The 15,628-nt window shown below is 39.5% G+C and overlaps 1 protein-coding gene across 1 annotated transcript; it reads left to right on the forward strand.

The window, feature by feature from the left end:
* Window positions 1-12,272: 12,272 nt before the first annotated feature.
* LOC145051863 (V-type proton ATPase subunit e1-like) lies at window positions 12,273-13,786 on the forward strand. The gene is made up of 4 exons (XM_078999689.1): window positions 12,273-12,426; window positions 12,532-12,675; window positions 13,323-13,370; window positions 13,451-13,786. The coding sequence occupies exons 1-4, from the start codon at window positions 12,290-12,292 to the stop codon at window positions 13,515-13,517; spliced, it is 396 nt and encodes a 131-aa protein (XP_078855815.1). The 5' UTR covers window positions 12,273-12,289; the 3' UTR covers window positions 13,518-13,786.
* The last annotated feature ends 1,842 nt before the right edge of the window (window positions 13,787-15,628 follow it).

Raw genomic sequence — 15,628 nt, forward strand, 5'->3', positions numbered from 1 at the left:
AGAGAGAGAGAGAGAGAGAGAGAGAGAGAGAATTACAAGAAAAGTTTGAAGAATTTTGGAGCAAATAAAGTGAAGATCAAAAGATCAAAATTCCAAGAAATTTAAAAAGTTGAAGATACCAAAAATCAAACAATAAAGGTGGTGAATTCAAAGAGATCAAAGATCAAATTATCAAGGAAGTGAAGAATTCAAAAGAGATCTAGTGGTATCATAAATTGTAATTCTAGATTATGTATGCTTGGGTTGCTCAACTAAAATACCTTAAGGGTAAGAGGTTTTCTGAGGATGGATTCGGAGGGTTGCATAAAATGAGCATAGTTCGGGGTGAGTGGGAGAATGTTTATGAGGATTGTGAGTATTTGGAGTATGGGGGTACTTAGGATAATTTTAGACACAAATGCATGCGTTGCGGTCTTGGCATAATGGTTGGGTTAGATTGGAGTTGTCATATGTGATTCTAATGTTTAAAATTCAGTTTTGCTTGGGGGCAAGCAAAAGTCAAGTGTGGGGTATTTTGATATGTGCATATTTAGGTCATATTAAGTGTAGATTTTTATTCATTTATTAGCTAAATTATTGCATTTCATGGACAAAAGGTACTTAAAAGTGTTTGAATTATGTTTTCAGTCCAAAAATGAAGCTCGGAAGCAAAAGGAAGCAGGAGAAGCGGTTGAGAGTTCGAGAATGGAACAAAGAAGAAAAACACTAAAAATAACACCTACTCGGCGAGTAGGGTCGACTACTCGGCGAGTCCAAGCGAAGATTCGAGAAGATAAAGACTCGGAAACCCAGAGACTTATCACAATACGGGGACTGAGAGATGGACTCGACGAGTCGGCACCTGACTCGACGAGTCGATTCGTATATATAAAGATAACTCCTCAGAACGATGGAGGGGAATTCTGGAACGATTCAGAAGAGTTTAGCTGCAATTAAGAAGTCAGAAAAACCCTAGAAGACGAAGTTATAAGCTAGAATTCAATTCCGAAGGAGATTTAAGGCAAATTTCATCATTCTACTTAATCTTTTGTTTTGTCATTATGGTTAAACAATTAGACTCTGTTTGTTTGCTATTATTTACTTCAATTATGAACTAAAACCTTTAGACTTCTGTTTGGGGATACAAAATTGATACTATGGTTTGATTATTGGTAGGATTAATTCTAAGTTGGTAATTTTTGTTATTTTAGCTTGCTAAAGAACCTTGTGTGTGAATAATAATTAATTTTCTGTTAATAGGAAGATAATTGATTAGTATGAACATCTATTGATTATCAACCTCATATGTTATGTGACCACTTTGTCATATGTCTAGGATTAATGAACATGAAACTAGAGTTAATAAGAAAATTGAGTAAATTCATGTGCAAGCTTGTGTGATGACCATCAACGAGAAGTTAATTAAAAGATTAAATTAGTTAACTATTGCAAGTCTAAATTAACCCGAATAATTAATCTAGTGAATTTAATTAAATTAGACAACTGGCCACTGTTTAAGTTAGTTTATTTGTTAAGGATTGGTGTAGTGAATGCGAATCTAGTCACTTGAATCGGTAACCAACAAAAGAATTAATCCATTGCACTATTACCTTGAAATCAACCATAGGATCAATTGAGTTGAACTAAACAGAAGTTCCTTCCCATTATTGAATCTAGTTAATTCTTTGTTTTTCTAAGTTTTAGATTAAGTAATAGTTAGTAAGTTTTCTAGTCTTGTAAAACTAGAGAAAACCCTCTACTTATTAATTAATTTAGATAGAATTAGTTTTTAATTTTAATTTGCCGTTTCCTGTCTTCGATACCCTACTTATTTAACTATACCACAATTGATAGGTTCACTGCCTTTGTGTGTTATTTTATAATTGAAAGTAGGTTTAAAACTAAGTGAGTTTGCACACATCAGTATCAAGCAAGTAATCTAAGGTATTGCTCTAGATCCAATTATATATGATTTGATTCAATTGTTTACATTAGATCTAGTATTGTAAGTCTTGGATTCAATGCATGTTCAATTAGAGAAACCTAGATCCAAGCATTAGGGTTTGCATGTGCCCATAGGAAAGTTCTTATGGCTCAAACCCATCAATAATACCCTGCTAAACCCAAGAAACTCCTGATATCAGAGGGAGATTTTGGGGTCTCCCACTGCATAACCACCTCCACCTTGGCCGGATCGAACAGAATCCCCTCCTGTTTAACGAGGTGTCCGAGGAACTGGACCTTCCGTAACCAAAACTCGCATTTCGAGAACTTGGCATACAACCGTTCTCGCCTCAGAACTTCCAGCAGCTCCCTGAGATGCTCCTCATGCTGCTCTCGAGTCTTGGAGTACACCAAGGTATCATCTATAAACACAATGACCGATCGATCAAGCATCGGTCTGCATACTCAGTTCATCAGATCCATGAACACTGTTGGCGCATTGGTCAGTCCAAACGGCATCACCACGAACTCGTAATGACCATAACGAGTCCGAAACGCGGTCTTCTCCATGTCTTCCTCCCTCACCCTGACCTGGTGATATACTGATCTCAAATCAATCTTGGAAAACCAAGATGAACCCTGCAGCTGATCGAAAAGATCGTCTATCCTCGGAAGCGGATAACGGTTCTTCACCGTTAACTTGTTCAGCTCCCTATAGTCAATGCACATCCTGTGCGAGCTGTCCTTCTTCCTGACGAAAAGGATCGGTGCTCCCCAGGGTGAACTAATCAAAACGAATAAACTGCTTACCCAGCAGTTCCTGCAACTGAGATGACAACTCCTGCATCTCTGGCGGTGCCAGTCGGTACGGCGCCTTAGCAATAGGGGCTGTACCTGGCACTAGGTCAATCCTGAACTCAACCTGCCTCTCCGGAGGCACTCCGGGTAACTCCTCTGGAAACACATCAGCAAACTCCCTCACCACCGGAACCTCAGAAACTGAGAGCTGCTCTCTAACCCACGTATCTACGACATACGCCAAATAACCGGCACACCCATGTTGAATATACTGCCGAACAAAACCCTGATCCCAACCTGGTGCCCTCACCATATACTACAAGTTCTCCCCCACTTGGGGTTTGAACCACCACCCGCTGCCCCTCACAGTCGATCATGGCGCCAAAACGGCTAAGCCAATCCATCCCTATAATCACGCCTACATCCCTCATGGGAATAGGAACAAATCTATCGGGAAGGGCACCCCGAAAATCTCCAACTCGCATCCCCGAAAGACCGAAGAAGCAAAGACCCCGTGCTCGTTGGCAATCGAAACTCGCAACGGACACTCAAGATCATCTATCGGCACGCTGAACCCTCTAGAGAAGGTCTGAGATACAAACGATCGACTCGCCCCCGAGTCAAATAATACCAAAGCGGGCAAAGAGTTCACTAAAAACGTACCTAATCACAGGTACAATCAATAAGCATAACACGAATACAATAACTGAGACAAAGAATAGAAAACGTACCAACAACCACATCTGGTGCTGACTTGGCCTCCTCGGCCGTGAGCTGGAAGGTGCGACCTTGAGCCTTCGGAGGCTCCACCTTGACTGGCCTCCCAGCAGCTGGCGCGGAACCCTGCGCCGGCTTGACGGCGAGCTGCGGACAGTTGGTCATGTGTAACAAATCCTCATATCTGCTGGAGGGGCGGACTGACGGCAGTCCCTGGCATAGTGCCCCTCCTTGCCACATTTGTGGCACCCACCTCCTGCTCGACAAACCCCCGAATGAGCCTTGCCACACTTTCCACAAGTGCGGCTCTGATGACCCCCGGACCGTGTATCAGCGGTTTTAGACCACTTAGGCATTGGCTGAGACTGTGCCGGTGCCCGACGCTGCTCCTTCAGTTGCAGCTCTATCTCCAACTCACGCCGCCGCGCGGCTTCTTGAAGGTCTAGGAGGGTATCACATTGTTGAGTAGACACAAACTGTCGAATATCAGTCTTGAGCATACTCAGATAACGAGTCATCTAAGACTGCTCTAAAGCAAACTCCGTGAAAAACATAGCGCTCTCCGGGAACATACGGGCAATCTCCATCACAGACTCCCCGTCCTGTCTAAATGTCAAAAACTCATGTGCAAGCCGCTCCCGCTCAACGCGTGGAACGTAGCGGTTGCGGAACATATCTCTGAACTGCTCCCAAGTAACACCAGCCCGCTGATCATCAGTATACGACTCAGTCGTCAGCCTCCACCAGTCCTTTTCCCCAAGCCTCAGTAGGTTCAGGGCACACCTGACCTTTTGGTCAGCAGGACATGAGCACGTGAGGAAACAACCCTCCACGTCAGATAACCACCTCATAGCCCTAATCGCATCCTGTGTACCGTCAAACATCGGGGGATTCGTATTATCGAAGTCCCGGTACTGGAAAGCCCTATCGGCTCCTCCTCCAACCCCTGCCGCGGTTACAGCCGAAGTGGCTGCAGCGGCAGCTGTCTTTGCTTGAGCTGTATATCGCTCATCAAAATACTCAACCATCGCAGTCTTAATCGGCCCAAACATCTCTGGCAGCTACGCTCGGAACGCGACAGCAATCTCGTCGTGCATGATCTCCCTGATCATGGCATCCAACTCCTCGGTCCCTATCTGAACCACGGGCTCAGGTGCTACCGGCACCTCCAACCCTCCGTCCCCCGACCCCGATCCTAATCCTGATCCGGATCCCGAAGCAACACGTCTCATCACCACCATACTGGAATATATACATACAAGTCATCAGATGAATCACATAATGTCGGGAGACCAAAACCCCAAAAACCCCAGGGGTTGTGATTTCCTTGCTACGCGTATGGGTCATGTGCTTTCAGTAGTACAGGCCCATACTACCTTCCACACCTACCCATATTTGTCTCAAGTATCATCACAACGCCCTAACAATATCATCAACATAGGAATGCGCCCAACCCTCACTTCTAGGGGAATACCAAATATCTCGCATCTAGCCTCACCACTTATCACAACTCTCACATCCATGAAACTTCCATCATCCCCTGCAGCGACGGTGCACGCTAGTTGCACGTAACGCTGGACCCCATAGACTTTCGAATATCTAATCCTACACTAAGGTCGAATTAGACATTCTCAGGCTATAAGATCTTGATTATACACAGTCGTGATGCATACACCAAACATCTACAATTATGATGTCAATTCCATACACAAGAAACCCTAGGCTAATAGGCATCATATAATCAGGCAAGGCTATCATGCGATTCCTGAAGATCCCTAGCCTAGCACTAGCATGTTGTCTATCAAATAACCGTATGGTATTTTGGGGTTCACTTACAGGCTCTGGCTGATCGTACCCTCTGCATCCTCCACCCTTATTTTGAAAACCATTTTAAAACTTATGTTCCAAAAATCTCCATGATTTGAGACTGGATTCACACGAGTGTTCCTCCAATTCACTCAAACCAAGGCTCTGATACCAACTTGTAACATCCATAAATTTTATGCCAAATTTAAACATTGTCAATCATAAATAAAAACCGTAAAGCATCGTTTACAAAATGTTTTCAAATTATTTTCCATCAGAGTGTCCCAAAAATCATAACATAAGGATGAGGAGTGGTACGGTCATGCCTTCACCTTTCCATGGACTCCTGAAGTAACTGAAACAATAAACTGAAAATTGTAAGCCCGAGGGCTTAGAGAGCTACCCCCAAAATACCAATACCACACTGACAATACCATATCAGTAATAATCAATCAATCATCATGCATACTGGGCCATTGGCCTGACTGGACCGCCCTACCAGGCCTACAGTCTGTCTGAATCTATCCCGAGCCTTCGGCATGACTGGTCCGCCACGTTGGCCTACAGTCTCCCTGGACCGCTCATAGGGTATGTTGGCCTTCAGCACAAAGCAGGACCGCCTCAACCCAACCAACAAGCAAATAACCATGTGCGCATAGCTATCATATACTGGCATATACAAACATCAAGCATGTCTATCTCACTGATCATAATCATAGAATTCTCTTGTAACTAGAGTACCGACCTATCAGGTCACTAACACACCAATCCCTACGGATCATAAAATCATATCATACTTTCTACCTCGATTCCGAACTAATAAATCATAACCACATGCAACATACCATAACAATAACAACTAAAGGGCCGGCCTTGGTTTCGTAGACCCTACCGATATAGTGAGGATAACTCACCTCGCAGATGTCGACACGAAAGGTAAACTCCAACTCTCGGATCACTTGACACAGGTTCCACCACCTATCATCATAGTACATCATACTCATAAGTCCTTAACCTAACAAGGTACTCCATAAACCACTAGTCAACCCCTGGTCAAAGTCAAATTCCTCAATCAAGGTCAACAGTCCATGTTGACCTTAACTCGCCGAGTACCCTTGGCTATTCGCCGAGTTCCCTGAAGTACATTCCAACTCGCCGAGTCATCGGAGTGACTCATCGAGTTCCTTTGATCCTCGATCAAACTTAAGGTCACACGTCGAGTTCCCTCCTTGCAACTCGACAGATACACACGCGTACATAGTCTAGGGAAAACTCATCCGACTCGCCGAGTTGTTCTTCAACTCGTTGATTCTTATGGTGATCTTCATCGAGCTCACCGAGTTGTTCATCCAACTCGTCGAGTTCACGACCATCTTCATATGACTCGCCGAGTCATCTTGCGTCTCTCCAATTCCATTCAGTTCTTTTTCCCATACAGACTTGATTTGAGCCATGCAGCGGCCCCAAATCACAGATCCAAGCTTCTAGGGCATACTTATCACGTAAAGTTACAAACTTTACGTGCATGCATGGCTATAAAGGCTCTAAATGTCTAATTGAAGTTCTTAATGAAGCTTCAAGTCTAATAGGGACCTCAATCACAACCAATACAACAACTTTATGATTCTAGCATCCAAGGAGGGTCCAGATCTGAAGTTACAACCTCAGATCTAGCCCACAGCTCATCCTTTCAACTTAATACTTCACTAAAAACCCTAAAACTCAATAATGGAAGAGATTCACAAGAAGAAAGGCGATTTGGTTACCTCCAGAAGATGATTATTGAGATAAGAGCTTATTTCCACACTCCACTTGCTCCAATACCCTTCTCCTCTAAGCCTTCTCTCTCCAAAATCCTCTTTTCAATCTTCAATCACACAATGGCACACACACATGTATTAGGGTTTTAAGGGCTCTCAAAGACTGCAAGGAGGCCAAAGGAGGCTGAGGCTCCTTTAAATAGGGGTGCAAACCCCAGGATTTAGGGTTTCATCTGCCAGCTCCTACTCACCGAGTCCCAAAGTGGACTCGTCGAGTAGGTCACTTAACACGCGCTCCCACCCCGTTGCTACTCGACGAGTAGGTCGACCGACTTGTCGAGTAGGGTTCATCCAATAATTCTTATGTAATTAATACCTAAGAATCGAGGCGTTACACTTCGACACCCAACATTCCCAACTTGTCAATATGCAACTTCATCCCTAAGACGTGAGCACATATAGACTTTCCATCTTTGTGTTTGCTTCCCAATAGGGCTTGAGTGACCTTGAACTTTTCAAGTCGACGAACACATGGGTCAAGGAGAATTAGTGGAGGAGGTGGAGGAAGTGAAGCATGATTTCCATTTCCACGATCCAATCGTGGAACATCATCTTCATGTGGAAAGCTTTTTCCAAAGGATTCGAGAAGCCATAGTTGATAGAATTTGACATCTACAAATGGGAGAATTCAAGTTAGTTTATTTAAGTCCTTAATATGACATCCAAATGAAATATCAAGTCTAGGACCCAACATAATATTCTACAATTCAGAAGAGGGATGCTATAATCCAATTGCAAAATATTTGAAGGTAGGTAAATGACGATTTACCAATTTCCACCATGAAAAATGATAATGAATATTAGGTTTTAAATGAATTGAAATTCCTAGATCTTTTGAGATTCATTGAACTTTTCAATGGCATGTTTAATCTCGATTATGCCCTTCAAGTTTGTGACTGGGATGATGAGGATCATAAACAAGGTGTGAATAACCATGCAAATTAGCTTGGTACTCTCGAAGACGTTTATCACCTAATCAATGTGACCACACACGCTCCATTGATCTATGATAATCTACGAGCTACCCATTGCCATCCTTCATTAGTCCCATATTACTGTGTCGGTTAACCACACACGCTCCACTAACGACCAACAAGGTGCAATGTGCAATTTCATGGATTGGCATCAAATTCACATTTTTCCTAAAGTAACTAAGATTTTGGAATTTATAAAAGCGTTTAGTTACTTTGTTTTTCATTATACTTATAATGGAAGTTTACGTCCTATCCTACCCGTTCGGCCAACGACCCTCCACTAGTCAAGGGTGTGGTGGGTAAGAGTGGATACCCAATGACAGTCATTTTATAGGCCACTTCCTTAAACACCCCTTATAGACCAGCTTCGTGAATGAGGCCTACTAACAAAAAGACTGACTCTTTACATATACATATATAATATATTAAACTTTTAATTTTATATAGTATAAGGGTGTATTTTATACATTTAAAATACTAGGTGATTTAATCTACAAATAAATTATACTTTTAATTTGATTAAACTTAAACCATATTATTATGTATTTATTAATTCTCTCTTTTAATTAAACACTTAATTAATTTAATAAAATCCACAAGAGTGTAATTTGAACTTTTCAAAATATTAGGGTTTTAGAATTTAATATTTCAAAATTAATACCTTTCAATTAAATTCTAAATTCCAAAAATTAAGGACAAATTTTGAAACTTTTCAAAATATTAGGGTTTAACTATTTAAATTTCAAAAACTAAAACTTTTACTTTCAAATTTAAACTATAAAACCTAAAGGGTGTAATTTAAAACTTTTTCAAAATTACTAGGTTAAATATTTGAATCAAAATAATCCTATATTATCCATATTTAACTAAATCCACCAATTTTGATAAGGATCTCTCATACCAGTCGTAAAAAATCGATTTTAGGCAAGAAAAACGAGTTTTAGTAATTATCCTAATAAAAAACTGGCCAAAAAAAATCGAAAATTCCGATATCAGTTCGTTGGAATCGTCGAGTCCATTATGGAACTCGTCGAGTTCATGCAACTCGTCTAGTCCATACATGGACTCGTCGAGTAGACCTATCAGACATCAAAATTTTTGACTTTTTGATCTTTTGGCAGTTCACTTTTGCATCTATTCAGTAGAAAAAATGACCTAGACTCTGATACCACTGTTGGGTTTGAGCATAACATCATTCTTATGGTGTACATGCAACCCTAATTGCTTTGGATCTAGGTTTTTCTAATTTGAACATACAACTATGAATACCAAAGCAATAACCCTATGACTAACATACATATATCGAAAATCACATATGATTAGGGTTAGAATCTTTACCTTTCTTGTTATGTAGCAATAATAAGCTTAATCCTTCTTGATCTTGACTTCTAAAATCCTAGTGCCCCAAGTGTTGTACCTTTAATGGAGTCACACACACCCAATGCAGGAAGATGACTTAGGAGAGAGGTGAAATCGACCAGGGGTTCCTAGAAACTCATAGGGGCGAATTCCACTAGCAAAGGGGTCTTTATATAGTTGTATGGGCTGCTAGCGTTTTCAGGTGGAAACCCTAACACCTAACTTAGGCAACAAGCAGCCCATGAACTCCTTCCTTAGAGCTAATGGACGAAATCTATAGAGCTTCCCTATAGAATTTCGTCCACTCCACTTTATGGAGTTCTTCAGCTCATTTATACAACTATCAATGATTTCCAAAACAGTCCCCAAATTATTTAATCAGTCTCATTTGACCACTAAATTAATTGCAAATTAATTTATGATCAATACTAATTAAATAATATGATTTCCAAATAATTTATTAATCTTGTAATATATTAATAAAACCATTTTGAGTACCAATTTATTATTCATATAATAAATTCTACTCTCTCTCTCCTCTTGTCATCCTATTAGGTTGCATGAGTGAAGGCAACCCAAAAGGACCATGCTCATAATCAAATCAAGTACATACCAAAATAGTTATGGGCTTATACACCTAATCCAACAACATTGATATGATGAGTGTGGGATAGATCTGCATGATTATATGTTAGTTGGTGATATGCGTAGACTGGTAGACCTGTAGGACTACCTGTGATTTCTATCTGCATGTTGCTTATGTTTGTTATATGTTATATGTCGACATATTGTGTTGTTTTGAGGTTGTACTGCTTTGTGTTGTAGCCAACAAACCCTTGAGCATTCCGGATATGAGTTGGGGGCCGGTTGGCATGCCAGACTCATACTGAGGGCTTAAGAGCATTCCAGATACGATTTGAGGGCCAATTGGCATGCTAGACTCATACTAAGGGTCTGCGGGTATTCCAGTCTGATGACCGAGTGGACTCATTGTATATTGGCATTCCAACCTGGGGTATTCCATCCTGAGGATGACTAGACCCGGAGGTTGACTTGGCCTAGGGTATTCCAACCCGATGGTTGATTGGACCTGGCATGTTATTATATATGTTATCTGTTTGCGTGTTGGTACTTTAGGGGAACTCACTAAGCTTTGGATTATAGTTTTTAGTTGTTGTTTCAGGTACTTCTGTTGATCACGGGAAGGCGAAGGCATGACCATACACATCCTCTGGTATGGCTTTATGATTTTGGGGCACTCTTATTTGGATAAACAATTTGGAAACAATGATTTTGTAAACATTTTATGACTATGGGTTGTTTTTAAAAGTTTAAATTTGTTGTGATTTTTATGAGTGTTACAAAATGTTGTTGCCACTATGAAGGGTTCCAAAACCCACTTGTAGTGGTGGTTTGCTAGAAATCGAGCCGGAGAAGGAGATCATCTAAGCCATAAAAGAATGAGATGGTCATTCTCGAAGAAGGGGGACGACCTAGGGTTTCGACCACCATTGTAACATCCCCCTCTGGCACGTATCACAATATTGTCCGCTTTGGGCCGCTCGGCACGAGGACTTCCCAGGGGGTCACCCATCCTGGTACTACTCCCGCCCGAGCACGCTTAACTGCAGAGTTCTTATGGGATCTGCTGCCCTCACGGCTTTAAAACACGTTGTGATAGGGAAGGTATCCACACCCCTTATAAGGAATGCTTAGTTCTCCTTCCCAGCCGATGTGGGATCAGATCTAACCCACTTATAAGTGGGTTAGATCTGATCCCACATCGGCTGGGAAGGAGAACTAAGCATTCCTTATAAGAGGTGTGGATACCTTCCCTATCACAACGTGTTTTAAAGCCGTGAGGGCAGCAGATCCCATAAGAACTCTGCAGTTAAGCGTGCTCGGGCGGGAGTAGTACCAGGATGGGTGACCCCCTGGGAAGTCCTCGTGCCGAGCGGCCCAAAGCGGACAATATTGTGGAGATAGCTTTCGGTGGAGTAGACAAACGGAGAAGGTCGCGACGATTTGTCGACATTCTAGCGAGAATGGTGGTGATTACCGACAGTAAGAGAGGGACGAGAAGAAGGTGGAGGAGATGAGAGCTAAAGTTTTGGGTTTTGGAAATGCAGATGTGTAGTGGTGGCTGAGAGAGAGAGAGGGAGGGGGATATATATATATATATATATATATATATATTTATTTTTCTTTTAATCAGAAAATTATTTAAATAAATAAAAAAATCGAAAAAGAAAAAAGTAAGGAAAAAATCATCATTATAAAAAAACTTCAAAACAAATTGGACGAAACTCACAACAAAATAAAAGGTTTGGATATTTGGTGTTAGTCCAAACCTTTTTGGACCAAAGTGACAATTTTCAACTAACACAATTTTTACAGTTTTTTCATAAAAACATAACATTTTAGAGACAATACTAAACAACTATATATAATGCAAGTCGTGCATCAATAAGTTTTATCCCAAGGCCACAAACTTATTATATGAATTCAAAAAGTATCATCACCTCATGGTTTAACGACACTTGATCAAAAAAAAAATTATATTTCAAATAATCAAATGTATTTAGACGAGCTTTCAATTTATAAAGGGACCGGCTAGCTTGTAAATATAACCGCCAAAGAATTTACACAATTCGAATCCAAACGAAAAAAAAATGAAACCGGGAAAAAAAAACTCAAATCTGAACCAATAAAAGCCGAAAACAAAACCTACAAGATTGAACTTTTTGTATTTAAAAAAAAAAAAAAAAAAAAAAAAAAAAAAAAAAAAACCCGGACTACACCCATTTTTGTGCACCTACCTCTAAAAAGACCCAAAATTAGACGTCGATCTGTCGGAGGAAGTTGAAGGCCCAAAAGAAGTTATCGGGCTGGATGTCACACAGCCTCACAACCCGTCAAAAGGGTTTTATTGGGTCGGATCTTTGCAAGGTAGTTGATAAGTTAAAAATCTGTTTCCAAGGGGAGCTCCGAAAAACCACAAGGAAGCATCACCGGCCACCGGAGATCGGGTTTGTTATGTTATCTTTCATTGATTATTTTGTTTGTTTGAGTAATCTGTACAAAATTCGGTTATTTTGTTGTTCTAATTCGATTGTTATTTTGTGATCTATTAGATTTAACTCACGCGTGTCGAATTTGATTGGCGATATCGATCTAGCAATGGGGTTTATCCTTACAACCCTAATTTTCATTGCGGTTGGAATCATTGCGTGCTTCTGCACACGAGTTTGCTGTAATAAAGGCCCTTCGGCGAATTTGTATGCTTCGATTTTACTTCACTTGGTTCCAGATTTGGTCAATGATTTATTGTTCTTGTATCTTGATAATATCTATTTATGATTACTTCTAATCATGATTGCTGCATTGATTGAAATCTGATTAATCCGTGATTGATGTTTGCTCATTGAAATCATAGACGTGTTTTTCAGTTTGAAAAGGTTGATTGAATTATTAGGGATCAGCAGAAACCCTTGCTTTTAGGAACTCACTGGTGTCAGAGTATTTTAAATTATGTGACTAGGTTGATCACATTTCCATTTTAAGAAGCTGTTTGTTGAGAACTAAATAAGAACCAACTACTATGTTAAAAGTTCCATGTAGCTTTCTTGCTCACTTAAATTGTTTAAACTGAGTTACATGATATGAATCTGTCTGAATTGGTTTTTATCTGATTAGAAATTGGGTTGAAAAGAAAAATGTTTGTATATATTTATGATCCATGGTCAGATTTTTTTACTGCAGTATGTGATTCTTTGCAATACTGATGCATCTTCTTGTTGTAAAATTTGTAGCTAAGTTTGCAATCGTATGATCAGTTTCATGATTAAATGACCACCAAGCATTATGTTTTTTTACATTATTAATGAATTGATAAAAACATTAACATGTAGTAATTATGTTGCAGGTTCCACCTTACATTGGTGATTACTGCTACTATATGTTGTTGGATGATGTAAGTTTGGCTCTTGATTATTATTCATCTCTTTACTATTTTTGTGAATCTTTCTACTTAAGTTTTATGGGTTTTGGCAGGTGGGCAATTGTTTATCTTGCACAGATGAATCCACTCATTGTCCCAATTTTGAGTGAAGGAGAGTGAACCATCCTTCAAGGCAATTTGCAGCAACAGCCTCTTTGGTCTTTTTAGTATTTGTGAATTTGAGGATGAAAGGGGTGAAATTGGTGAAGAGTGTTTCTCTAAATTTATTTTCGTTGCAATTATTATTATGTTAAGATTGGTATGAGTTGCAAACATTTATGCATTTTTTTTGGTTCTTGAGGATTAAATTTGATGTGTTACTTACCTTAGGTTTCTTGTTCAATTTTGAACTCGTGGAATAAATTAATTTGATTTTATACTATCTATAAGTAGGTGTGTACATTCTTTGTTTTTTTTATGGGATCATCTTACTGATGTGGTTTAAGAATTCAAAGCAAATTAGTAGTATACAATAGTGGAACCAGAAAATGTGTTAGAAAATTTATTTTGGAGGGTGAAAATTCCACAAAGTATATCATTTTATACTAAATTACCATATAGTAACCAATAAAGTTAATAAACATTTAACTTATGGTAAAGTCATTTGTCCAAAACACGCTTTCAACATGCTTATACTAAATAACAAAGTTAATACCCAGTTCATCATGATTCACTTTTGAAGGAAAAAACATGTACATATCTAAACATGGTATTTTATTGTTGACAAACGAAAAGGTTTAGTTGCGTTTGGTTGTGTAAAACTGTTGTCATTTGGTTGGAAACGGTGGAGTTTTAATTTTTCAACTTAAAATTTGGAAAACTTTGAAAAACTGTAAAATTCACTTTCCTTATTTACATGCAATTTGGAAAACTGAAATTTTTTATTTTCTTAGAAAACTTTGGAAAACTGAACGAACCAAACGCGTTTTCAAAATTTCTGTTTTTCTTGGAAAATTTTCCTAAAAAACTGAAAAAAAGTTCACAACTAAATGCACCCTTATGTTGCGTTTAGTTACGGAAAAACAGTTTTTATTTTCCGTTTTTCGTTTTCCCTTTTCAGTTTTTGTTTTCCGTTTTCAGATTTTATTAGAAAATTTATAAAACGTGTTTAGTTAAAACTTATTCATTTTCCATTTTCAGTTTTGGAAAATTAGAAAACGTGTTTAGATGTGTATTTTTCTATCGGTTTTCATTTTTAGAAAATGGTAGCGGTGGTAGGGCGGGGGTGGGGCGGCGGCGGTAGCAGGTCGCTGGTGATGGTGGTGATGGCAGGGTGGTGACGGCAATTGTGGCAGTGGTGGTGATGGGGTAGAGGTGGTGGTGATGGTGATGGTAGGTCGGTGATTGTGATAATGGTGTTGGGTGTATGAGTGTCTGTGTGTGGGTGTGGGTGTGCGTGTTTGTGGGGGTGGGGGTAAGTGTGGGTTTGTGTGTGTGTGTGTGTGTGTGCGCTTGTGGGGGTAAGAGTAAGGGTGGGGGTAGAGGTGGGGTTGGGTGTTTGTAGGGGTGTGTGTATGTCTGGGTGGGTTAGTGGGGGTGGGCTTTGGAGTGGATGGATGTGGGTAGGTAGGGGTATGATGGGTTGGGGGTGTTAAGGTGGGGGTAGATAGAGGTGGATGGGGTGGAAGTGGGTGTGTATATATATTTTAGAAAAATTTTGGAATTAGAAAAATATGGAGAACAAATGATTATCAATTTTCCAAAAATTTAGAAAAATATACAAACTAAACGTGTTTTCAAAATTCTCATTTTTCTTGGAAATTTTTTCCGGAAACAGCCCATTTTTCAGCAACTAAACGCAACCTTTGTAATCCATGAAATTCGGAAAATACCCCATTTCTGTATAAATCATAGCATATGAACAAACATATTGTGTAGTTTACCAAATTATTTGACTATTTATTAAAATGATTTTAATTATCATTCACTGTAAAACATAACAGAATAAGGGTGCGTATGGTTGTAGAAAACTATTTTCATTTTCTAAGAAAATGTTTTCAGAAAATAGGATTGAGTTTTCATTTTCAATTTTCAATTTTCAATGAAAATTTTAGAAAACACATTTGGTTGAAACCGCAGGAGTTTTCATTTTCCATCTTAGAAATTTGAAAAACTTTGGAAAACTATAAAATTCACTTTTCTAATTTACATACAATCTGGAAAACTGAAAATTTTCATTTCTTGGAAAATTTTGGAAAACTGAACGAGCCAAACGCGTTTTCAAAATTTCC

Source organism: Lactuca serriola, chromosome 5 (assembly GCF_051521515.1).
Source record: "Lactuca serriola cultivar US96UC23 chromosome 5, Lser_US96UC23_V15, whole genome shotgun sequence".
NCBI lineage: Eukaryota > Viridiplantae > Streptophyta > Magnoliopsida > Asterales > Asteraceae > Lactuca > Lactuca serriola.

Bases quoted from the DNA above. Each gene is read 5' to 3' on its own strand.
- LOC145051863 (XM_078999689.1), top strand. From the start codon at position 12,290: ATGTCACACAGCCTCACAACCCGTCAAAAGGGTTTTATTGGGTCGGAT. The intron at 12,676-13,322 runs GTATGCTTCGAT...ATTATGTTGCAG, and splicing joins AAAGGCCCTTCGGCGAATTT to GTTCCACCTTACATTGGTGA. The intron at 13,371-13,450 runs GTAAGTTTGGCT...GGGTTTTGGCAG, and splicing joins ACTATATGTTGTTGGATGAT to GTGGGCAATTGTTTATCTTG.